Source organism: Aotus nancymaae, unplaced genomic scaffold, assembly GCF_030222135.1.
Source record: "Aotus nancymaae isolate 86718 unplaced genomic scaffold, 86718_ANA_hifiasm-v0.15.2.pri h1tg000057l, whole genome shotgun sequence".
Lineage (NCBI taxonomy): Eukaryota > Metazoa > Chordata > Mammalia > Primates > Aotidae > Aotus > Aotus nancymaae.
Genome location: NW_026988471.1, coordinates 49,166,151 through 49,192,845, shown reverse-complemented (window position 1 = coordinate 49,192,845; position 26,695 = coordinate 49,166,151). Strand labels below are relative to the sequence as shown.

Below are 26,695 nucleotides of genomic sequence, written 5' to 3'. Positions count from 1 at the left end.
CTCATAGTCAGGCACTCCAGTCTCATGTTGCCATGCTGCGTTATGAACACATTCAAACCGAAGAGCATGAGCCTAGGAAGAGTTAGTCACCAAGAGAAATTAGTTGAAACAATTCTACAAACTATATAAGCTGACAGTGATTAAAAGATGGCGTATGATTGATTGATGCCCCGTGGTGCCTGCAACACTTGAACATACAGTTATTGTGAAATCTGGATGACCCTAACTTGGTACTTAAGCACTAGGTTTTATGCAAGACACCAGAAATGAAATTTTTTTTAAATACGATAAAAGACGGGATAGAGATTATAGAATATTTCAGACCTAAACACAGCTTATCTTGACTTGAACGAATCTAGTCATGTTTCTAAGTCAAACTGCACATCCAGGCTTTAATTCAATTTGAGTGACTTGAGTACCATATTGGCTAGTCTTGATCCGCAGCACTCCCTCTGATTTGTTATATCACTGGGAGGAGCTACATAATAACTAAGTTGACTGAATTCACCAATCTATATCTCTGACTGGACTATCAGTGGTTGGAGAGAAAAGCGTTCTTCAAGATAAGTAAACACTTCGTAAATAAACCTTACTTTTCTGTAATACAGGTTTATCATTTGAATAATAAAAGGACTGCAGTAAATCTCCAGAGATGCTTTGAGACCGACATTTTTTTTTTTTTTTCATTCTCAATGCTCTTACTCTCCTTTTCTGATCTTATTCTTAGGGACCTGCAATAACCCAGAGGGGTAACAGGATCAGGGATTTATCTTTACAACTCTCCAGAACAAACCCTCTTCTGAGTTGGCCCCTCTTTTCTGACTCTCAGTTCCAACTCAAAAAGTAGGTGGATGTATATGTGGGGTCTGCCTGTCTTTTCTTTATGCTGACACTGGTAGAAATGCAAAACACAAGACTGACACTCTTCTCATTTTTAATTTTTAAAATATTAGTGCTGCCTGTGGGTTTTAATATACTTCCCCTCTGCTGCTTTTAGTGTCTACTTTTCTATTTAAAAAGCTTAATACTGAGCTGTAAGGGTTTCCAATTAAGCTTAAGGAAAACATGAAAAGGTTGAAAGTGTCTGCCTGACAACCATCCTGTTTCTTGAGACAAAAAGGTTGATTTTTGCAATATGAAGAAATAACTTGAAATGGCCTGTCCTTTCCCATTTCTCCAGAAACTCCCTCTTCCACTCACTCTCCTCTACTGTCTCTATTTCTTTTGTATTTTCCTCTCAGCTTTCAAATCCATCTCTCATTTCTTAACTGTTGTTCAACTTAGGCTACCTGTATTCTTGTTCATGATAAATCATCAGCTGTGAATGGGCTTAGAACAGCTTAGCACACACAGCCCTTCTTTTAGGTAGATCTCAGTAGCCACGGTTGTTGGAGGCAAGTGAGTGTTAGCCACATTTCCAGGAGTTCACACAAGTACAGCTCATAATGAATGCAAGACCCACACCAACTTCTGCTACAGATACAGACATTTATTAATGAGTAGGCCCAAAATTGTACAGCCTATTCTAGAAGCTTGGTGAAGTTCCAGCTCTTCATTCTTTTAGGTACCTGAAAAAATGTCTTGAAAAAAAAAAAGGTTTTCCTGAAGCAAATATGACAGTTTTCAATAGCAGCATCCACCTCATCATCTCTGAGAATTAAGTGACTAAGAACTGTTAGGGATCAACAATAGTAGCTACCTCATATCATTTTGTAATGATTATGTGAGTTAATTCATTTAAATCATTCAGAGTAGTGTACTAGAAATAAGTGTTAGTTCTTATTGCTATTATTATTATGAAACCATTCCTCATAGTAAAGGGTGAAAGGCCTCTTAGAGTCACATGGTTTATTTACACAGAAGTGAGGTGTGTCCAGGTAAAATTTAGTTAATTCACATATCTTGCCTATTAATGATTTCACCAAGGATAAATTCTTCCTAACTTTCATTGGACCAATTAACAAGCCCTCAATTTCACCATTAATAACTTATTTTCAACAGATATTATAACTAATGAGCACAGCCACATCATAATTAGAGATGATAGTAGCCCAAGGCTTCTAGAAGCCACCTCTGTCTTCTGCAGTTCTGATTGAGATGTTGGGGCATAAATTCCTGATAAAGGCACTGACACTCCCTGGGTACAGACAGCATTAAGAAACACTTATATCACACTGTCTGTGCTGAATTTTTTTAGAATAAATTACAGTTAGCCAAAAACCATGTTTCCTCCCACCACTTCTTCAGTCACCTGAGAACAATTGGTGAGATGCTGCCTCAGTTTCCCTGAGATAACAAAATTGCAAGCACAAAGACTGACTAGGTGAAGAGACACAGATCAGTGGGTACATACAAGCTTTACTTGCTTCATCCAGATTAGCCACTTTTTTGCCCACAATACTTTTTCTACACTCTCTAGACAGAGACTTGCTCCTTGTTCCACAAAATTACAATCATTTATAACAAATATTGCTGCATCCGTATCATGGCATCCACCCTAGAACCTCCTAAGTGTTGCAAAGGTGCCCTACACGTCTGCCTGGAAGATAACAACTACAGTTTCTTCCTTTGAGGCAGCCATAAATATTTCCTCTTCAGCTCTTGAGGCTCCAGTAAAACTAAGACATCTGGCCTATCCTTTCTCTAACACTGCCTTTATCTCCCAAGGCCCCAGACAATATAAGACAGGCAGAGGGGGTGGGGAGGAGTATCTTCCTCATCGAATGCTCTTGGGAAAGTTATTCACCATGTTCTACATTTATTCTATTTCTATGGCTTTACTTTAATACAAATCACTCTCCGAGTCCCAGTCCTATCCATTCCTAGCAATGAAGAGAATAACAAATACAGTCGATCCTTGTTACTTACTTGTAACCTGTGGCACTTTGGTTATCCTTAGCAAACTTGCAGAGAATGGCAAAACATTTATGTTGCCAATACACATGTTCCTGGCTGCAGCTGAGCAAGACTATTCACCTCCTTCTTGTTTCAGCTCTCATGCTGTAAGCAAGTGCCCTGTTTTCGGTCTTTTAGCACCACATCTTTGTGCTTTATTTTGCTGACTTTGCTGTTTAAAATGGCCCTCAAACCTAATGCTAAAGGGCTGTCTAATGTTCCTAAATGCAAGAAAGATGTGTGATGTGCCTTGTGGAGAAAATAGGTATTAGATATTGTTCTTTCAGGCATGAGTTAGAATGCTGCTGGTCATGAGTTCAATGTTAATAAATCAATATTATGTATTAAATGAGGTATCATTATCATTCAGAAAGACATAAAACAAGGTAATGGATTGATTCAGTGATGAAAATGTGATCATAGGTTTGCAGGAACCTAACCCTATATTTCCCCATAGGAGCAATGGTTCAGTATTTGCTAATTCAATGTTCACAGTGACTTTATTTGCCACAACTACTGTGAATACTGAGAATTGACTGTAAGCACTAAGAGACTAGATATGTTTCACATATGCTGGACACTAGAGGGAGTAGGAATGAAGACTTGACTCTCTTCTCTCCTTTAGGAATCTACCATTTATTTGGGGAGGGAATGACAGATTAACACAATATATGAGGGTATTGGAGAACAATGCGATGCTCTATATATCTTTTAGATGGAAGGCAATTGAATGTATTGTGCATGCTGATTAGCCTGACTATATTAGACCTATATGAGAGAAGAGACATAATGTCTTTATTGCAGGGAACATTTGATATATTTTAAAGAGCACCAACATTAAATATTACATGATATCCTTTCTACCCTGAAGGATTGTTAGGAAAGATAGAAATGACTATTTTATAAAGGAAGCCACAGTGCCTCAGGGATAGACTAAGTAACTGATGTGATATAACCAGTAAATGGTGGCATCAAAAATGCAGCACAGATTTCCTAACTCCTAATCCAGTGCTCTTTCCATTCTAAAACTATGAAATGTCAAATTCAGAATATGGACCTGTGGTCCTGAAAACATACTGTGTGGATGAGTTTCCTTTTCTTTTTGAAGCTCTACTTGATATTTTTAAAATGAATAATCACGACTCTTGTTAGTGAATTAAAATACATATGTTGCAAAATAACAGAATGAATAAGAAATGACTGGGGACAAGGGCAGAAACAGTTCACAGTGGAAAATGATAGATTTTGCATCTGCTGGTCTTTGAGCAGCTGTGGAAGGTTGGGGACATGGCATATTTAAATAGATAAAAGCATCGTGTTTAGCAAGGCTGAGCTGTTTCAATTGATATACTACTGAAGAATTATCTTTTGGTGTAATCAAGTAAACTTTTGACAGGAATGTGAGATGTGTAATTGCTACAGGTGTGATTTTTGGGGCCACTGAACACTATTTATATGGTGGGCATCAGAGTCACATGGTTGAATCTTTGGACTAGGAAGTAATATATGAGTCTAAATAGCCGCTTGGGTTAGTAGCTGATTTGAATCAGATCTTCCCAGAATTACATGTTTTCTCAAATACTAGACTGTATATTTCTTGATAACAATTATGTATATGGTGAGAAGCTAGTGAGAAAATCATGCCTGTTCAAAGTTGCTTTCTTTTGTCTTTAAATAGAAATAAAGACAAAAAAAAGTCCAGCCAGTAGACGTGTCATAGATTTTTATCATCTTTTGGAAACCAGGGAAATGTTTTAATCACAAACCCAAATCTTCATCACCAGCATCCAGTGTCTCTGGTCCTCCTTGCCAAGTCCACTTGTATTGCTAGGTTTCTCCTCTTAAATGTGTACTGGCTTTTGCTGGTCTTTCATTTAGGACACACAGCTTTCGGTAAAGATGCTGTATTTCATCAACAGGATATAAATGTCCTCCTTCCCTTGGGGGCACTAGATTTAGGAATTTTCATTTCCTGATGCTATTTTCTTTATAAGACAGGATGAGAGAAAGGCAGAGTTCCACCCTTAACAATGATCATCACAGCGGGGGTTCTACAGAGATCTTGGAAGTTCTTAAATATTCCTAAAATATTGACTGAAATACAAGCAATTTTATTGATGCCATTTCTTTCTTTTCTGCCTTCTTCCTGCTTTTCTCCTGGCCCTTCTCTTCCTCTCTTCCCATTCTTCCACTGTCTGCTTCTTTTGCAGCTGCCAAATTAATGCGTCCTTTTTCCTCCCTGTGAGTTTTGGTCCCCTGAACTTCCACTGCCTTATTTGAGATATAATATGGTAGTGGGAGGAAGACTCCTTGTTATAAGTAATATATGTAATTAACAGATCATCACAACTGATGCTTGAGTACAAGGTGTCAAGCCATATTTAGTAGATTAGGTTTAAACACCTGGTAGAACAAGTTTGGTCCAATAAGAAGAGCCGAATTCTCTCCCTTTTAAGAGCTCTAAAGACACTGGTTACATCTAAACCATTGGGTAGGGGAAGGGTGCCATTTGCCATTGTAGTTCAGATGGAGGGATCACCTGGTGGAGGGAGACTTGCTTTTTAGGTGTTCCCGTTTCGCCTTACACGTGTCCCTTTGATGCGTGGAGAATGCAAGGGAGAGGCAAAGCAGGGCGATTTTCGTGGGAAGCTAGACCAGCCTCCCTCGTTACATAGGCTCGTCCTCTGCATTGCATCCGAGCTTCAGTGATTTGCTGTTTGGAGACTGCAGATTTGCATAGAGCCCCTTGCTTCACCAGCGTGTGTGGTTTTTTCTTTTCTTTCTTTCTTTCTTTTTTTTTTCTTTTTCTTTTTCTGTTTTTCTCCCTCACTCCTTCGTCCGCATCTTCCTCTCAGCTGTCTTTCCCCTTTCGATTCCCGCTTCCTTCAGAAGGGCGCACTCTTCCCTCTGAACCCCTCGCCGGGCGTAAGTGTCAGGAGGCGGCGGACGCGGAGATTGCCTCGGGAGCAGGCGATGCGCGCCGCTGCTCCGCGCGCTGCCCGGGGGAGGCTGGCGCTAGCGGGCGAGCCGGCCGGGGCTGAATGGAGGGAAGGGGCGCCTGGATTCCATGGGGTCAGCTTCTGTCTTGAAAGGAGGTTGGGCCGGCGAAGTGGCCTCCCTAGTCCCCGCACACAAAGCTAAATGGATTTACCTAGTGGATTCACGGCGGATGGCTGTCATGTAGAAGTGAGGACCCTCCAGGAGGAGCTTTAAACAATTTCTGGGTTCCCCACCCGCCGGCCCGCACTCTCGCCCGAAACTCTTTGGGAGTATCTCTTGAGAACCTGGAGCCCTGGAAATCTGGGGGCAGCCACCCGCTCCGTGCTTGCTGTTCCCGGGGTTGCCTTTCCGGACAAGCCCCTCTCCAGCTGCTTTCGCATCGGCTATGTTTCGGATTGTTTGGGGTGCAAGGCACGGCGGACTCCAGGACCCCGAGAAGACTGTCCGAAGGAGGGAGAGGATGGGTGCCCTGGCACGGTGAGGCGGCCGGCCCCTCAGCCCACCCCGCGCCGCCCGCTCCCCTGCGCCCTCTCCTCTCCCCGTGCCCCAAACTTTGCCTCCCGCGGCGGCTGCCCCTCGGCGGGCGCCCCGCCATGTACCAGAGGATGCTCCGGTGCGGCGCCGAGCTGGGCTCGCCCGGGGGCGGCGGCGGCGGTGGCGCAGGGGGGCGCCTGGCCCTGCTTTGGATAGTCCCGCTCACCCTCAGCGGCCTCCTAGGAGTGGCGTGGGGGGCGTCCAGTTTGGGAGCGCACCACATCCACCATTTCCATGGCAGCAGCAAGCATCATTCAGTGCCTATTGCAATCTACAGGTCACCGGCATCCTTGCGAGGAGGACACGGTGGGTCTGCGATGCCAAGTTCTCGCGGGTTACCCCCTCGCGCCCCCCTTTCTACCCTACACTCTCCTGGGCCCCTACGGCTCAGAGAAACGGGAGCTCAACAAAAGGGAGGTGCATTTGGGTGTGTTTGGTGCGAGCCACTTATCTCTTTGAAGACAATAGAAAGGGGATGGGGGAAGGCGTCGCGGGTGTTGGTGGTGAGGGGTGGGAGGGGCGTTCCTAGTCGAGGTGCTGGGAGAGAGATGTTGGGCGCCTACTGAGAGACCGGCCCGGGCCGCGCGGCTGGGCCCCGCGAGAAAGGGGCGTCACTCGCCAGAAGGTCACTCAGTGGCCGAATGGGGCGCCGAGCTCAGCTATGGGACCTGAGCACTAGAGAGAAGAGGGCTCTGCAGAACCTTTTGTCTGTGCTGGATATGCTGCCCCACCTCCTGCCCATCTTCCCTGGCCCGGGGGGCAGCGAGAGATTCCAGCCCGCACATTCCACCAAAGTGTGCCCAGACTGCAGTGACAGTCAAGCAGTCCTGAGACTCACTCAACAGGAGGCCAATTACTTTTGCCCCTACGCCTTCCCTTAATTGGAGAAGACAGGAGGGCAACCGAGACACCCCCTCTAATGCGGGCCAGCCCTTCCCAGGCATGGAGTGGACCTCTGGACACCATTCCCCTTCCATCCACTCTGCACATAAATATGTGTCTTTTTCTTGGTAATTAGGCTGAGTTATTTTCTAAATGGAACAGAGAGAGGCTTGACTACACATACCCATTCCCTGAGGATAGTGTCTGAAGGCTATTGGAACAAGGGAGGTCTTACTTCCTCTGTCTTCAGTATTTAATGCTTTCCAGGAAGGGCAAGTCAGTCCGTGCTGGCTGGGCTAAGCCAGGAGGTCTGCCTGGAGAAGGAGAAGTTAGAGCTAAGAGAAACTATTCTCCTAATGCCCTGTCCCTTTGTAAAGAGCAGAGTGTAGAGAAAAGCCTTGATTGGCAGCTTTCTTCTCCAGAGTGACCAGCACCAGATTCCTCTAATTTTCAGATAAATGTCGATTCCAGATTCCCCGAATTGCCAAAAAAGAAAACATCAATCTGTTTTTGAGAGTCGTTCCCCACACCGAATTTTTCTTCTCCCCCAGTGTAAAATGCACTCATTTAGAAAGCGAGTGAAAGTTGTGGACACTTTTTAAGTATCCGTTTTCCACCTCTTTGTTGCAGGACCAGTCACCTTTCAGACTTGGTTCAGCTGGGGATCCTTTGCCCCTCTCCCTATGTATTTGCTCTTCCCTGAGCAGCTACTGCTGCTACCAGGATGGCCCTTTATCCCACGGATGCGGGGGCGGCGGGGAGGGCTTCCTACCTGAGGACAATTCTGCTTAGTTATGAAAAACTATAGCATAATCTAACTGAAGAGAGACCAAGTCCCCTAGCAAGCCTTCTTTGGGAGCAGAATAGAAAAACACTTCACGGTGGGTTCTAGGAATTGGTTCCTTTCTCCTTCCCCTAGTTCTCCCCTGGGAATTCTATCCAGTTAAGAGTGTCTAGCACGGAGACAAGACTGGTGTCCCAAGCGAGGGATTCTTTGTTAGAAGCAACAGAGATTATTAGCTCCCTCTAAAAGAATAAGGAGTTTCTGGTGATATCATCACAAGCCCACAGTATTCTAGGAGCTTGTTGCTCTCTTTACCTGAGTGCAGTTCTCAACCACTGCCCTGCCTTTGTGCAGAATTATGTGAGTCCCGAGGGATGGAGGCAAGCCAGGGTGCAGGAAGGGCAGACAGAGTGTGGGTGGGTGGGTGCGGTGAGGCAGATGGGGGTATGGAGGGGGTGGGGCACCTAATTGTGCCAAAGGGAAGCACTTGGCTAATAATCTCGTATGCAACTTCTCCTTTTCTGTATCTCGGCCTATCTGCAGAGGGATGAGGCTGCTGGGGACGTGGGGAGAGGAGAAGATCCAGGGGCCCTGCCGCAGAGTGGGACACTCCTTTTTCCTCTCCACCGCAGCTTCTACCCCAGTCAGGCGCCGTCTGCTGGCTTTTAGGAACATTTCTTTCCCTCCAGAATACAGTGATTGTCTCTGCCTGTGAATGAAAAATCAGAGGTGCCTCTCATCTGAAAAGAGAAAGAATAGGATAGTAGAGAAAATTGTTGTGTGTATAGTGGTTGGTATTATTTTGGGGGTCAAATAACTTTCTGTTTCCTTTGAAGGTTCTGTTGTGTGGTCGTGTTTGTGTAGTTTTGGAATTCTGCCCACCCTCCTCCACACACTTTTGGAAGAGGCTGCTCCTCTTCTGATTCTTTGTTTTTTTCAATCAGAGGCACAAACTTACCTGTCAGTTACCAATCCCTGCCAAATAAAAGCCAGGTGTGAGTTTCTCATACTTCATCCTTTCCCTCTTTTGAAAGTAATATGAACTTTATAGAGAACAATCAAGGAACATTAGGATGAAAAATAAGCCTCTCAGGGTGGGGGATGGAGAAATGGGGTGAGGCATGGAGTGCAGAGGGACTGAGAACACGGCAGTCAGGGTGATGGCTTAAAGGGAAACCTAACAAGAAAGAGGTGATGTTGAATTTGTTGGGTCAATAGCTCTCTGAATATTTTGCTAATTATTGGGACAAAGGACCCACAAGTAAAGAACCCTTGAGTCTAATAGGTGAGGGTGAAGGGAAGGCATGAAGGTAAATGACAATAAGATAAATTCGTAGCTGAAAGTCAAGACAGGTGAAAATGAGGTTTAGTTCAAAATCTGAGACTATTGCAAATATATATGTCCAGATGAACAAATGAACTAGGCTGTTTGGTTGTATTCGAATTTCTGGGAATCCTAAGACATTTTCTTTCATAATAGGGAATGCATGTATATGCTCGAATGTGTAAAAGAAAAATTTGTGTGTGGTATATTCTAAGGAATAAAATTGAGTCTCCCATGTTTTGAAAACTGCTGGGCTGACTATCCAGATTCATTCTTCTTCATTTTCTCATCTTGCCATGCTTCATTTGCACTATTATGAGGTGTCACTTACAAGGTTTGCAGGGTGCAGAGAGCGCTTATGGCTACCCGAGCATCTTTGTGCAAGCTGACCCAGTTGCAGAGACTATGATGAGGATTTTTTTTAAAGTGCCTATGAGAAGCAGGTTTTGAGAACACTGCAGGGTCCTTCTTGATTTTGCATGTGCTCAAAAGCATAAATGGTGAAACTACCTCCGTAGAAAAATTGTGTTTTTTTTTCTAGTTAAATAAACGGAGAACTGTGTGACTGTAAATGATAAAAAGCAAGACTGCTTGTAATTAAGAATGCTACTTAACGCCAACAAGAGTCCAGAATAGACCAGTGTGCTCAGCCAGTACTGCTTATGTGATATGCCATATGCGGGGAGCATGGAATGATGTCAGTGAAATGCTCAGGTTCCCATCTCAGCTCCCGGCTTTCCTGAGTGCCTCTGCATACTTTAGAAAATTAGCTTACAGTCTCTCAATAATTTCAGGAGATAAAGGAAGGAGAAAGCCATCACAGATCTGAGCACACCAGTGCCAGCCTTTCTCCTCCCACAAATAGGAGCTCCGGAAATTATATTGCCATGATTAGCTACACTATTAAAGGGCAAAAGGGCTTTCCCAGAAGGAAGTGTTAACAGATTTTAAAAGTGTGGTTTGTAATTGAAGTTGCTCAATGGTATTATATAAGGATAATAATTATATCTTGAATTTATAATGTTTCTTTTTCTGAAGCACTTTCAGTGCACATGCCAAACTTCTAAGAGGATGGGTAGGTTTCAGAGTGAGTTTGAATATGATTTTCCTCTAGGGATACCGAGGCATATCATAAATGGGCTAAAAGATAGAGCCAGATGTCTGATCAGAGTCAAAGAGGAATTAGAATCAAGGCCTATGGCCCATAGCCCAGAGCAATTCTATGAGCTCACAGGTTTTTAAACTCAAACTAAGAGGGTCCTCTACACTGTTTAATGATTGATCTCTTAAGAGAAGAAATAATTACAAGATACATGGTCCAGGGTTTTGCTTCAAGCCCGTTTTAACAATAATGCACGCTGTTAGAAAGCTGAAGGTACCTCACTGGAGTCCCACAGACTACTTCATTGATCCTGCTGAGGAGGTTTTTGTTTCTCTTGTTTTTCTGGGAGGCAGGAGGGTGCTGTTTCATAGGGTAATCTCTTTCCCCTTTCCTGTGGCAGCCAAGAGAGCTAACAAAACCTTTCACAATATGTCTACATTGAGGAAACATTTAGCTTTGATGTTTAATATTACTTAGCTGGTAATGAATTCATCTGTGTGACCCAGAACAGTTTTGGCTATGACTGTTCTGCTGAAGCAGACATTGGTGTTCCACACCTTTTCCTTACTTTGGGTTCTTAGACAAAATTTTATATCACTCAAATGCTATTCTCAGCAAGATGGCCAGCTAAATATTTTTGGAAGAATCTTTGAATCAAGCACGATCCAAGTAACTCTGGCACTTCAGGGTAATTTTCGGTTGCCCAAAACTTTAATAGATTTATTTCTTAAATTGTTCATTAATTAATTCATTCATTCAGTAAATATATCATAAATTCCTACTATGAGCATGTGTTTGTATTTCTGTACTAAGTACCATGGAGGACAAGAAGATACTAAGTATAGTGAGAGTAGAAGTGAAGTTAGAGGAGCCAAAATATCCAAGGCAGAACCATCAAGAAGTTTACAACTTAGTTCGAAAAATCCAAGAGTTAATTCTTAAACAAGCAAATACAACTTTTCCTAAAAATTGGGTAGTTTCCGAGCACAAATGCAAAAAGCATAAAGTTTATGTATCTGTATCAATCATCTGGGACTCACCATGAAATGACGTGATAAAAACATCAAAATAGTAAATTTTATCTATATCACTTTTTATTGTCCTTCATTATTAATGTTCTAGAAAGAACTCCATATGCAGTTGTTTTCCACCAAGTTGCTGCATGTATTTTTTTTAACGAAACATGCAATTTCTACTTTTCAAAAAGATACAAAGCTTGTTTTATAAATGTAGTTAAGATAGCGGTTCAATGATTTAAATTTACACTAATTATAAATAATTAACACAGATTGGTCTGGTGAGATAATTCTCAGAAACATATCTGTGTAAAAATTTGGCATTGCCAGTTACTACGACTGTATAAATGTACTCAGTGCTTATCTTTACTAAGAATGTGTTCTCCGTCTATAAAATGAAAATTTAATCAGTGAAGAATAAATAAGATCCTGGATTTCAAAAGTACCCAGACTACAGTAGGTGCCCAGTAATTTTTTTTTTAAAGAAATACTTAAAAGAGACTTCAGAGCACATGTAGGGGAAATCTAAACCTTAAAATCAGAAGCCCTGAGTTCCTGTCCTGATTCAGCCAGTTATTAACTCAGTGACGTCTGGAATTCAATTACCACTTTGAACATCATTTCTCTTTCAGCTCTAAAGTTGGAGGAGTATATTTATTTCATTTTATAGATGTGACAACAGAGATATAAATAATTTCAGTGAACTACTCTAATAGGGTCACAGTAAATTATTAGCAGAGATGGAGGTAGGACCCATATCTTCTAACTCATCTTCCTCCTCCTATAGAATACCTTTCCACAAAGCCTATGCTCCAATAGAAGGGAGAGCCTGCAGTAATTCATCTACACTCACTCCTGTACCCTGTAGGACCAAAAACAATCATTTTTAGACAATTAACTGGGATTAGAGGCTTGGTCTTTGAGGAGAGAATAGAGCAACCAAACTTGGTTCATAGAGAGAAAACCGACTTCCTTCTGCTGTTGCCCATCATCACAGTTAGCCCCCCATGACTCATTTATACTACAGTGTATGCCTCTTTTTAATAAAAAAACACAATTTATGTTTTGAGATGTTAACAATCCCAATAATAATATTGAGCACGGCTTTTTATATTGTTTTGTCATTCATATACTTGTTTTATTTTTCTCTGTTTCTCTCTCTCTTTTTTAATTGGACTAGCAGTCCTTTAAGATCATTTCCAATTCTAAGTTTCTTTTGATCATAAGACTCTTAAAATCCTCATGCTCTTGTTGTCTTTTCCCGGAGATGTATTGATTCTAAACATACTGTAACTGGAGATATTTTTGCAAAGACTAAATTCAGGTCCCTTAAGCCATCCAATTGTCCTCATCATTATTCAGAGGCCAGCTTTCTTAGGTGCACAGGAGCCGTGGTGTGGTGGTCAGGCTCAGGGTGCGTTTGGCATAGTACTTGCCTCACAACCGGGGTCTCAAGGATTCCTCTTAGAAAAGCAACTGCTTCTTTCATTTGGTCTTTTTGCCCAGCCCTTTCTGGTCTATGTAGGGTATAGAATATCTCTCCACATAGAAGCTTGTAATAGCCTTTTAAATTATTCCATTCTCTCACAAAATCAAGATTTTTCAGTGTTGATCACCTAACAATGCATTCCCTCAAGCTTTTGACAGAACTGAGTGAAAACAGCTATCTTTTAAGTATATATTTCCACAGTGCCTTCATGTAAAGTGTCTCATTTAATCATCATCACAACCCTGGCAGGGCTTATGATCATCATTTTGCTGACAAGGAAACAAATTTAAAGAGGTGATGATTATGTCAGGCTCACTTAATTAATAAGTAGCCACAGTACATTTGCTTTTCCACGACAGTGTGATAAAAGGCAGGTTTTGAAACAAACAAAAAACCCCACTGCCTTTATACTGGAAGACCTGAAATTTGTCCCAGCGTTGTTACTTTCCAATTCATGTCTCAAAAACTGTTCTTCATTAAGAATAAAATTAACCAGGAAAGAGTAGCTAACTCATAGTTATTAAGAATTTCAAGTCAATATAGACATGAAGTTTATATCTGCATTTCAGTGGAAGGAATTTTATCTAATATTACCTTGTGATACTTAGTCAATAAGTAGGAAGATGGACATGGATTAATAAATGAGGATCCTTCTCAAATTCAGCTTCAAGGGTTATGCTCAGGCAGTGATAAAGAATGTTATTAATTAAATAGTAATTACAATTACTGTACTAAAAAGCTTTAACACTAGAAGATGATGATTCCTGTACAGACTTCCTTTTAATCACTAAGTATACAAGTAGATAAGAACCTGCTGCGTTAATTGTGTGAATGTAATATCGGTGAGATTTGTGAATTTTAACCAAGGCAATGTAGAAAGGTGTTTCTCCAGTGTATTTTCAAGATACGTGGTTCTGAATGTATTGTTATATGAACTTTCTTTGAATCTTGTAGCCATTTTTCTTGTGAAATTTAGAATATGGGACCCTTTTGGATGTGAGATCCCTATTTTAAATATATCGTATAATGTGTGACTACATTTTTTTTTTTTTTTGAGACATAGTCTTGCTCTGTTGCCCAGGCTGGAGTGCAGTGGCGGCGATTTCAGCTCACTACAATCTCCGCCTTCTGGTTTCAAGCGATTCCCCTGCCTCAGCCTCCCCAGTAGCTGGGTCTACAGGCACGCACCACAACACCGGGCTAATTTTTTGTATTTTTACTAGAGATTTTTATTAGAGATGGGATTTTTTTTTAATCTTTGTATTTTTACTAGAGATGGGTTTTCACTGTGGTAGCCAGGATGGTCTCGATCACCCGACCTCGTGATCCACCCACCTCAGCCTCCCAAAGTGTTGGGATTACAGGCAGAAGCCAACGCGCCCGGCCATGACCTGCATTTTTAAAAGCAAGTTTGTGAACTTTTAAATGTTCATGTATATATTTGGTGACTTGTTTATCAAATAATTAAAATTGGTAAAAGTATTATATTTCTGAAAATCAGCAACTATAAAGAAAGAAAAAATATTAAACAGATTGTAAAGGAATGCTTTTTAATATGTGGTAAAATACAAGGCAGTGAAATTTACTTATTTGGACATCACTTCTGCATTTTTTTTTGTTTGATTATTTGGGTTGCCATTGGACTAACATTGGTACATAAAATTATTTATGTGCTTTAACCTGTCTTGGCTATTAGTTATCATCTGGTCATCATGGTATATTTTTCTAGATGACTTCAGGTTTCAGAGCTGCTTAAGGAGAAGTGGCATTTTTAATGCTACTTAAAACAGATAATTTTGGATTCTGAAATGTCTAATTTTATGTTAAGACTGAATAAAGTGTGGATGGTTATAGAACATAAAGCACTTCACTGTGAGTTGATTGTGATGCTGTTCTAAAAAACACATTCAGGAAAAGTGTGGCAGTCCAGTGACATGATACTCTCACAGTAACTGATTAGCACTTTTTGGGAAGGCGTACACATCGTTTTATCTTTTTTTTTTTCCACTTTCTAATTTAAAACTATCGAAGTGCATTTGAAAGAAGAATATGTTTTTTCTGAGGAACTTGGTTTTCAAAATTTTCAAGATTCTAATTGTCTTTGTTAATTGAACGAATGTTTTAGTTCGTATCTGTGCATCCATGTCATTCTATGTGTAGTTATCCTTTTCAATGATAAAATATATTACAATCTAGTATAGAGAAATAACACTGGAGCATGACTAATTTAAATACCTCTGGGAATTTTTGCCTAGAAGATATATATAGAGATTGAACTGTCTATTTGGTTTGCAGGGCATTGTTTGATAGCTTATTTCATTTATAGTTCATATCATTTCTGAAAATCATGTCATATTTGACTATTTATGCCTACATAGTAGAAAAATTGATAATTTTCTAGATTACATCTTTCTCAAGGTGAAGCAGAAAAACTTTCTTCAACAGTGTAAGCTACATTTCCTTGAAGTCCACAGTTAACATTTTCAAAATCGCAATGTGCTGTATCAGTCATTTTTCATGTGTATGTCAACGTAGTAACATATGCTGGTATAAGATGAATAGTAAATTAATCTCTGTCAGCAAAGTGGTTAATTGGACATGCTGTTAAATATGCAAATAATGTATTTGGTTTTTCCACTTATTCTTTTTCTTGGGACTTGTCCTAGGTGAGATATAGAGTTGTCGGTGCTGCTAGTGGATAACTTTTTGTGCCATAATCAAAAGTGGAACACTCCTGATAGGCTTCTGATAAACATCTTTATACAAAAACCTTGTGTTGATACACAAGGTATTGACAGCTGGATGTCTTTAATGGCTAGAATATATAACAACTGTCCATTTGTACTTGCAGGAGATACAAATTTGCCTCAGTAATCTTATTTGTAAATGTAAAATTTGTGTTTTTTCTTTTTAATAAAATTAATTAAATTTTAATTATTTTATTTATTTATTTATTTATTTATTTATTTATTTATTTATTTATTTATTTTGAGACAGAGTTTCGCTCTTGTTACCCAGGCTGGAGTGCAATGGCGCGATCTCGGCTCACCGCAACCTCCGCCTCCTGGGTTCAGGCAATTCTCCTACCTCAGCCTCCTGAGTAGCTGGGATTACAGGCACGCGCCACCGTGTCCAGCTGATGTTTTGTATTTTTAGTAGAGACGGGGAAATTTTAATTATTTTTATGGAATGAATTAATCCCAATCTTGGCTTATAGTGAGAAAATGATTAAAATATTGTGGGCGTACTTCACAACCCCAATTCTCCCTTGTAAAAAGACTGTTCAGAGAAAGAACTAGAACCACATAAAATGGTAGTAAATGGCCAATTATATCATTTAGTTATTGAACAATCACTTAGTGCTTATTGTATGGCAGGTGCTGTTCTAAACGCTTAACAAAATATCAATTCATTTAATCTTCAAAACAACTTCATGAGATAGGCACTGTTACTCTCCCATTTTACTCATAAGGCTATAGAGGCACAGCAAAATTAAGAAATAGCTAAGTCCATGAAACTGAAGTTATAAACCCTGGATTCCAACCCAAGTAGGCCCATTAGGAAGTGCATGCTTTTAACCTCTACATTATGCTGTCAATAAACATAATTTATTCTGACTGAACATTTTGTTTTCTCCTCTAGCTTTTATTGCCAGTGGTTCATAACAGACCCACAGAGGATGACTATCTGGATTTACTTTGTCTAATTTCCAGCAAGTCATTTCTCTCAAGGTTTAATACCTTATCTTTATCTTCCAATTAGTTTTTAGGCATTGTGATTCTTAAGTACACAGGGCATCTAGAGGCTTCCCTGTGCCTCCCTTCCTCATCACTTTATTTGTTCTGACTGATTTATTAATCTCAACTGACATCTATCACCACATCAAGAGTAAAGGAGTGATTGATTTAAGATGTTTATTAATGTTATTAACTACTTTCATTCTAGTTGGCAAATACTTTCCCTACCAAATTGATAATCTGCTGTGATAATAGACTAATTTGCAAGTGCAGTCATGATTTACAATTAAAAGGCAACAGTGGTGATGAGTCTGATTATATGATTATACTCTCCTGAGATGAAAGGTATACTGCAAATGGTTAAATGAAATCATATAATCTGAAGGCAGGATATAGAGAAAAGACTGACAATTAATAAACTACTTTGAGTATTCTAATTTTAATTATGGTCTCTTAATTATGAAGCCTTAAAGATTTTAAAACTCAAATTGTGTTGTTTATAGATGCATGGTATTGTATGACTACATAAAGAATTTAAGCATCTCTACCATTCATTTTAAATGAGTTTTAAAATTAGACTGTAAATTGGAGCAACATTCAGAAAGGGTGGTAAATGCTTTGATGTTTGAGTCTCTTAACTACACTTTTCTTAAAGGTTCTTTTGTTTCTTCAATTTAACACCAGAATTTTCATTGTTTATTTTCTGGCATTTCACACATGCCCCTTAAAATAACATTACAGGAATTCCAGAATTCTCTTGTGACATAAGGAATTACTCTTATAATTCATATTGCATCTACTAACTATCTGACCATGGGCAGTTTCTAAACCTCTCTAGGCCTTGGTTTTCTCTGGAGTGAAATAGGGCCACTGTAGGACTATTGTGAAGACTTCATACTGTGTAAACATCTGGCGTGGGAACTGGTAAATTGCTGCTGGCCCTCAAGTGACAGATGAACCCCTCCCCAACAGTGGGTATTTTCTGCTCTGGAAAAAAGAAAGGACTGAGATTAGTTATAAGGTAGACTCCTCTGAGCCTTTTAAAACACATTTCATTCTTATCATTGTAGATTGATTTGGTAGATTATCTAAGTAAAAGAAAAGGGATTGAAATTGAGATCCTTTCCTGGTGTCTGATTCATCCAAAAGAGGATGACACAGATGTTAACAAGAGGATATTGTGTAGTAACCCAACAATTTGTATGCCCTTTGTCCACTTGGGAGTTAAACCAGGACACCTGCAGTACGACTGAACTGCCAAGGCTGTTGCTGAAGCTTAGTGTTGAATATTTCTTTCCTCTCTCTCAGAAAATTCCTTTAGAATATAGATTAGGCCTTTTGAAAATAACGGCAGGGAGTGGAGGGGAGAGGGCAGAGATGACGAGGAAAGACTTAGGAAAATGATTGCACCTTTTTTTGCCCAATCAACTCTGAAAATGTCAGCAAACACAAAGCTGTCTTTACCTGGCTGGATTACAGCTGCAAGAGATTTTGGTACGAGAAACAGTGCTTCCTGGCCCAGAATTGCTAATGTCGCTTCTTTTACTGTGGCCATTTTGATGTGTATACCGTAGCCAAATGCTAAGAGTCTAGCATTTAGACAGAACACAAGCAATTCAAAATAATGAGTCAAATGAAAATGCTCAGCAACTGCAATTTAATTATCTATTTTTTAAAACATAACTGGCAAATTTCTTAAATGAGTGTTTTAATAGGAGTTTAACACCCATGTTTAAATGTTTTCAACCTCTTACTAAAAAGAGGTTCTGTGGGGGACTGTGTATTAGGCAACATTTCATGCTAGTTTGAAGCAAATTTATTTAAGCTCTATGATCACCTGGGATGATGTATTACTTTGGAACTGAATCACTTTACAGAGTGTCCCATCACTTTCACTCCCCAGAGTGGGAAGAAAGCCTCTGAGCTATGATATCAACAGTCAGGATCCTTAGGATCAGAATAGTTCAGTCAAAGCAAGATATGATGAGACAAGAAGCTGATATGATTAACGTTATTGTCTATATTGCCCCTGCTCCAAGGCTAACTTATAGTGGTATGTGAGTGCCAGCAATAAGTTTAATCTATGAAACCACTTCACTTGGATTTTCTTCTAAATATCTTAAAATGAAGGCAATTTTCTAGGTAACAGATAATATTGAAGAGTATCTCTGGAGAAAGCATTGCCTGGCTCCTCTGGAGCCAATATGAATATAGGTCCCACCTCACGCATTCATAGATTTCATAGTGTTTTGGAGAATTTGGAGGCCCTCGCAATGGAGTGCCTGACATCTGGAATATAGGACCTCCAAAGAACATGACTTAGCAATCTGTGCTAGGGCACTGCAGCTATTTAGAAATCAGAGAAACATTTTCCAGCAAGGGAATCAGTAAGAAGTTCATAAAAGACATAGCCTTTCGAGAAACCCTGAAAGATGGGTATGTGGTGAATGAAGAGAAAAGCATTCTTATGTGAGCATAAGCAGAAAACATTACTTTAACTTGTGCTTTAAAAAAGTGCAATAATTACAAATTCAATTTTTGTTAGTAATTCCAGACAAATGCAGCTGATTGTTGAATAAATGACTTTGTGTGTATGTGTGTGTATGTATGTGTGAATATTTTGCTTAGACAAATATATATATATATGTAGATACTTAGACATGAGGTCTGTTAAACCACATACATATGTATATGTATGGTTCATTAAGCCACATACATACATACATATGTCTAAGTGTATGTGTGTGTATATATTATGCGCATATATATATATTTGGTCCTGGTCTTAGGGAAAGATGGTAGCAAAGAGACCTAATTCTTAGTTAAGTTGGAAAACACAGTGCTGTGCTCTCTAGACATTGGCTGGGAGTTGCCAGAGAGAAGCATATTCTTGAATAAGGCCAGACACACACATACAGGAAAAAGCTCCCCAAGAGCAGGGCAGAGCTCCATCCTTCCCTCATGGATGCCCTAATATCTTCACTGTTAAAAGTCCTGCATCTGCAAAGAAAATGGTAAAGGCAAGACTTGCAGGGAGTTGAGTTTCTGTTTTTACATAATTTCATTCAGTCAGCCTCCTCATTCACAATATGCAGATATTTAGGTTATTACCAAAATGTGGGTGTTGACATGCTCTGCTGGCAAATCAGTGTTTTAGTGAGTGCCAAGAATGCAGAGACCAATCAATCAAGTGCTTATCAAGTGCCTTCTGCTTGGAGTAGGACATTCTCTCACAGTCTGCCAAAAGACCTAAGGCCTAAAAGAGGCTGTCAAATCCATTCCGCTGTCTTTCACACTTAACCTGCCTGCCTTGTGTTCTTTCGAACACCTTTGGGAGGCCTTGCAGTGTCCTAGAACAGACATAGGAAAGATGAGAACCATTTCTTTTTCATCCTTCAGTTGCTTTTCTGACACACCAGGGGCCCCATTTGTACCATGGCGTGGGCTGGGTGGGCACACATCCTCCTTCATTACAAATTTCTACAGGAGACTGATAGATGTCCTGCTGATAGTGGGGAGATGTTTGGTTCATTTTCATTTTCATATTTGTAGAGCTTTTAAGGTTTACACAGTGGCTTCTCTTGTTTTATTTCATATGATATCCACAAAAAGCCTGTAAATTAAATATGGAAGATTTTTGCCCCATTTTGCAGGGGGGGAAACATTGCAGTCTGGTCACTTTAAGTGGCCTGACTTAGTCACATGTTTGTAATTGGCAGAGCTGGGATTATAACCCCATACACTGGTTTGAAGACTCCAGGGCTGCTATTGCCACCCACATAGGGGAGCACAGGCTGTTTGTAGACTATCCTAAACAGATCAAAGAGATGAGTAGTCAAGGAGATCAATGATTCTGTGGGGATTCTGGGAAAGAAACACTGAAAGGGCCCAGTCTATATGGACTTGCTAAGCTAGTAGAAAAAAGAACGAAAGGGATTGGTGGCTCTTATGGGAAAATAAAATAAAGATAGAGGTTGTCGGTGAGATGGCCAGGATTACTGATTGGCTTTTAATCCATTTTGTTAGTGTGATGGTTTAATTTTCTCATTGCTTTATTAGTTTTTGTCTTTTGGAAAAGAAATAAGGATTCCAGTTTGAAAGATGAACTCACTGGTTTTTGATCATTGTCGAAATAACTCAAACAATATGCATAAAACCCAAGAAAACACTCAGGCTGAAGATTTTTGTTTAATGCTGTGATGTTTTTTAGATGAACAGTGACAAGAAGCTACATACAATTAAAATACCCAATTACTTGCAGGGAATTATTAAAGAGAACTTGGAAAATTGAGATATTCTGTCAAAAACTTAATAATTAAAGCATGTGGTTCTTCACAAGAATGACAAAGAAATTTACCAAGAGAGTCTCACTTTAGAAACACCTTTTGCTTATTATAGTATGAAGAATGATGCCTAGCTGGCAAGGTAGTCAGCATTTTCTCTGCAGCAGAGATCTCTCCAACTAGGTGAAGGTGAATGCTATCAGGTATCATCAGTGAGCTTAGGAGATGGTGTTAAGATACATCCAGTCTGTACTTTTAAAGAAACATCCTATGTTTTAATAACAGTGCTCTAATTTTCCTGGATTAAATTATCTGAGGACAGAAAGTGTGGCTTTTGTTGTATCTCAGTGTCCAAAAGTAAATTTTCATAGATACTCAAATGTTTATGGAAAGATTCCTAAATACCCTCCTCTACATACACAGAAGCAATAATATGTTCGTTCTGTTAGTTGGAACTACTTTAAAGCTAGCTACGGTCAGCAGGGTATGATTTTCGAGGTATAATAAATTGCCTGCAACACCTAAGTATTTCTCCCATTGCCTGTGATTTCACCATTTACAATTCATTTCTTAGTGCCTCGATAGCTTTTATTAAAATTTGTTGTATGTTGAAGAGATGTAATACAAAGAGATATAATTAAATTTTAATTCTTTTTTTTTTTTTTTTAGAGAGAGAGAGAATAGGAAGGAGGAAAAAGGAAGAGAAAGAGAGAGAGAATGGGGAGGAGGGAGAAGGAAAAGAAAGAGGGAGAGAGAATGGGAGTATTGCTTTCTTGCCCAGGCTAGAATGCAATTTAGTAATGGGTATTGAAAAGCTCTTTTATACTGATAATTATACTTAATGATGTAGTCAGGAAGGAATAAGGGAAGAAGATAACAAACAAACAGCCAACCAATATTTAATTTAAACCTATGAAATGCTATGCGATTACTGAGGAGTGATTTACTTCCAATTATATAGTCACCTTTGGAATAGGTGTGAGGTGGTAATGTATGTTTTGTGTATTTGAAGTGGAGAGTTCTATAAATGTTTATTAAGTTTACTTGTTCCGGGTCTGAGTTCAAGTTCTGAATATCCTTGTTAATTTTCTATCTCGTTGATCTATAGAATCGTTAGCTCTTCTTGTTGCATTGATCCTTTTGCCATTATGTAATGTCATTCCTCGCCTCTTTTGATCTTTGTTGCTTTAAAGTCTACTTTATCAGAGGCGAGAATTGCATCTCCTGCTTTTTGTTTATTAGTTTATTTTTACACTCTGTTTGATTGGTAAATCTTCCTCCTTCTCTCTGAGTCTTTGTGTATTGTTGCATGTAAGATGGGCCCGGATGCAGCATACCGATGGGTTTTGGCTTTTTATCCAATTAAAATATATATAAGTTTAATACCGGCATTTGATGCTAGCTGGCTGTTTTGCCCATTAGTTAGTGTAAATTTTTTATTGTGTTAAAGTTCTTGCTTTTTGATATATTTTTGGAAAGGCTGATATTGGTTGTTCCTTTATATGTATAGTGCTTCTTTCAGAAGCTCTTGTAAAGCAGGCCTGGTGGTGGTGAACTCTCTAAGTACTTGTTTGTTCGCAAAAGATTTAATTTTTCCTTCGCTCATAAAGCTTAGTTTGGCTGGATAGGAAATTCTGGGTTGAAAGTTCTTTTCTTTAAGGATGTTAAATATTGGTCCCCACTCTTTTCTGGCTTGTAGGGTTTCTGCTGAGAGATCTGCTGTAAGTCTGATAGGTTTCCCTTTGTGGGTAACCTGACCTTTCTCTCTGGCTGCCCTTAGTATTTTCTCCTTCATTTCAACCCTAATAAATCTGGCGATTATGTGCCTTGGGGTTGGTCTTCTTGAAGAATATCTTTGTGGTGTTCTCTGTATTACCTGGAGTTGAATATTACCCTGCCTTGCCAGGTTGGGAAAGTTTTCCTGAATGATATCCTGAAGAGTATTTTCCAACTTGGATTCATTCTCTTCATCACATTCAGGTACACCTATCAAACGTAAATTAGGTCTTTTCACATAGTCCCATATTTCCTGGAGACTTTGCTCATTCCTTTTCATCCTTTTTTCTGCAATCTTGTCTTCTCGTTTCATTTCACTGAGCTGGTCCTCGACTTCTGATATCCTTCCTTCTGCTTGATCAATTCGACTGTTTAAACTTGTGCATGCTTCGCGAAGTTCTCGTGTTGTGTTTTTCAGCTCCATCAATTCACTTATATTCTTCTCTAAATTGTCCATTCTCGTTAACATTTCGTCAAACCTTTTTTCAAGGTTCTTAGTTTCTTTGCATTGGGTTAGAACAAGTTCTTTTAATTCACAGAAGTTTCTTATCACCCACGTTTTGAAACCTGCTTCTGTTATTGGAACACACGTGTAATCTATTAAGCCTTGTTCCGTTGCTGATGAGGAATTGCAATCCCCTGTAGAGGGAGAGGCATTCTGATTTTGAGTATTCTCTGCCTTTTTACGCTGGTTTCTTCCCTTCATTATATATTTGTCCGTCTGTTGTCTTTATAATTACCGACTTTCTAACTGGGTCTGTGACGTCCAACTTGTTGATTCCCTGCGCCGAAATCTGAGCAATCCACTGAGCCGGCCAAAACAGCGGTGTTAAGATTGATGGTGCTTTTCTGCCCGGGAATCTCCGGACTCTGCACCAAGAACTGGCGTGCTAAGGCACCAGCAAAACCGCCACGCCGGCCACAAGAGTCGCCCTGGCGATCCGTGGGGCTCCTCCACTGGGAATCTCCTGGTCCGTGAGCAACTAATATTCGTCTGAAAGTGTGGCGTCCTCTCGTTCTTTGCGCTTTCACTGGGAGGTACGTGCCCGAGCTGCTAATCATCAGCCATCTTGGCTCTCTCAATTCTTAAAATTTAAATTGTATCAGAATCACCTAAGGAGTTTACTGAAACTGCAAATGTCTGGGATGTACCTTTAAAACCTCTATTCAGTAATTTGGGGTAGGGCTCAAGAATTTGCATTTCTAAATATCCACTTTAAGAGATTATAATGTAGACGGTCCTTGCACAGTTATTTGAGGAACAAGACCTTATGCCGTTATGAACTAATATCTTCAACTTAGAATGACTTTTACCTAAGATCTTTGTAAGGCTCCAGCAGGTACTGTCTAAGGAGCAATTATTAGCAGTGATGCTTTCTATTTAGAGAATGCAGGAAAACCACTTGAATGTAAGGAGAATGATGTTGGAAGTTACCTAAAAATTGATATATTCATGTTAGTGATCAATTGCTATTTATATACCGCTACCAAGGATACTAACAAGTGGTTAAATCTATTGCTCTTCTCTTAGAATGACCTGTTATACGTAGAACATATTCATATAGGAAGTAGACTGCAAGATTCCCTTTAAAGCCTCATAGACATAGATTTGATGGAATAGAACATTCCTGGGTACAGCAACTTCTTTGTTTTCGGTGTGGAGTTCTACTTTTGAGGGTTATATGCATGTACACACACAACTTTTACATTTCAGTCTGCATTCTCCTTTTGTCCTTCCATATAAACAGTCTTTGGTCCTCTATTCTCAATATTCTTTGAAAGGATGATTTTAGTCTATAATGCAAACTAAGGTGTTTCTTTTTATTTTTTAAGGGAAAAAAAATCTCTTAATAGTTAACACTTTTTCCTTTGACCCAGAAAGCTTTGATGCTGGTGTTATTTCAGCATATTTTATCCTATCAAATTTATAAAGTTTTAGATTTTATAATGTCTTTTCCAATTTTAGTCTCCTTTTACGTTGGAAGTTTTTCAACATTAAATCTTTTATGAACTGCCTCTTTCTTGGTCTTAAATCATCTATACTTTTCTAAAAAATGACATGATTATTGGGTTATAATTCTGCATTCTTTTTGACTTTGTATGGATGACAAAAACACCCCTAGAATCAGAAACGGAGTACAAAGAGGGATTTCAGCCAGTAACTGCTTCCCACCCCTAAATTGACAAATGTAGACTCTGACACCCAAGAATGTTAAATGTCCAGCATTATCCCACTTTTCCTTCAACTTTATTAATGAGTCACCCACACTCAGAATAACCTAACCATATCCAAGTGATACTTTGTGAAGAAGTTTAAATCAAGTAATTCCCATGGCAGTAAACAACCTCTGAGAAACTCAACTAGTTTTCCACTTATAGTTTGAAAATATCTTTTTCTTTAGCTACTTTATTCATTAAAATTTTCTTGAACTGAGAGCAGCCATATTTCCTCTGTGCACCATTAAGCTGACAGTTTAAAATGGTTCTTGCTTAATTTATATTACCGTGGAGATTTTTTTTAATGGAGAGAAAATAACGTCTGGGTTGGGGAAGGTTGGGAGTAGGTACTGGGAGGAAGGACATTCTAATGTGAAATCCCTGGGGATGCGAGGTTAAAGCAAAAGGACGTGGCCTTGTTTTAATAGCCCATCATCACTAATGAAAGAAGGAAACGGAGAGCCTGTGTTTTCAAATTCCTTCTGTCAAACTCTTAAAGGCACTTAGAGGTCATAGAAATGTTCGATAACATTTGTTATTAGTGATTGTAATTATTGCTATAGAAGATTTGGAAAACATAAGTTTGAGAAAAAGAAAAATAGAACATCTAGAAACATATCTAAAGAAAATCACTGTTAAAATTTTGGTGTATTCCTTTTAGTAGTTTGACTTTAAGTATTTAATTATTTAAAAAAATAGAATCCTGCTGATCAGACTTTTGCAATCTTTTTAAAAAAACTAATAACGTATCATACACATCTTTTCTTGATGTTAATTTTCTTCTGTAGTATAACTATTTAGAGATTATGTGATATATCATCTAGACCACACTTATTTTACCAATCTTTTTGATATTGGACAGACAGTATTTCCATTAAAAATTTTGTAAACACTGGCCAGGGACCAGTGGCTCACGCCTGTAATCCCAACACTTTGGGAGGCTGAGGAGAGCAGATCACGAGGTCAGGGGTTTGAGACCAGCCTGGCCAACAGAGTGAAACCCCGTGTCTACTAAAAATACAAAAATTAAGTGGGCACATGCCTGTAATCCAAGCTACTCGGAAGGCTAAGGCAGGAGGATCACTTGAACCTGGGAGGTGGAGGTTGCAGTGAGTCAAGATTGCGCCACTGCACTCCAGCCTGGGTGACAGAGTGAGACTCCATCTCAGAAAAAAAAAAAATTATTAACACTACTATTATACATGATAGTTGGATCTAAATATTTGTATTGTGCACAAAGTGTGGAAATAAGTTAGAAGGTATAGTTATTTTTAGATTTTTACTACTCATTGCCAAACTGAGTTCTTCTCTGTGTGTTTCTTTATATTACCTCCTGTACTGTCCAACACAATGGCCCTCTCAGATTCTAATTACTATTTTCAGTCCTTATCATTTTATAAGAAAAAAAAAAAAACCCTCATCGTTTTAACTGTTTTAACTTCTACTGTGTTTGAACGTATTCACATGTGGATTTATCAATTATATTTCACCAAATTATCTGTTCATTACCTTTTTTGATCAGTCCAGTGATGTGTTCCTTTTATTCACATTGATCTACAAGAGTTCTTTACTGATATTGTTATCCTTTTTTTGTATTTTTGCATATAGGGCTAACATTTTTTCTCAATAATTACTTGCCTTTTAATTTTGTTTACG

The 26,695-nt window shown here is 39.3% G+C and overlaps 1 protein-coding gene across 28 annotated transcripts in view; it reads left to right on the top strand.

Annotated features, from left to right (window-relative positions):
* Positions 1 to 26,695, top strand: part of NRXN1 (neurexin 1) — a 1,142,110-nt gene that overhangs the window by 685,300 nt on the left and 430,115 nt on the right. For 4 of the 28 annotated variants that reach the window (XM_021675812.2, XM_012465498.2, XM_021675811.2 and 1 more), the window contains exon 1: positions 5,519 to 6,735. The exons of the other annotated variants lie outside the window; for them this stretch is intronic. In XM_021675812.2, coding sequence (XP_021531487.1) covers positions 6,489 to 6,735 — 247 coding nt within the window. In that variant the 5' untranslated portion in view covers positions 5,519 to 6,488. Of the gene's footprint in view, positions 1 to 5,518; positions 6,736 to 26,695 lie in introns of those variants that run through there. 28 annotated transcript variants of the gene reach the window in all.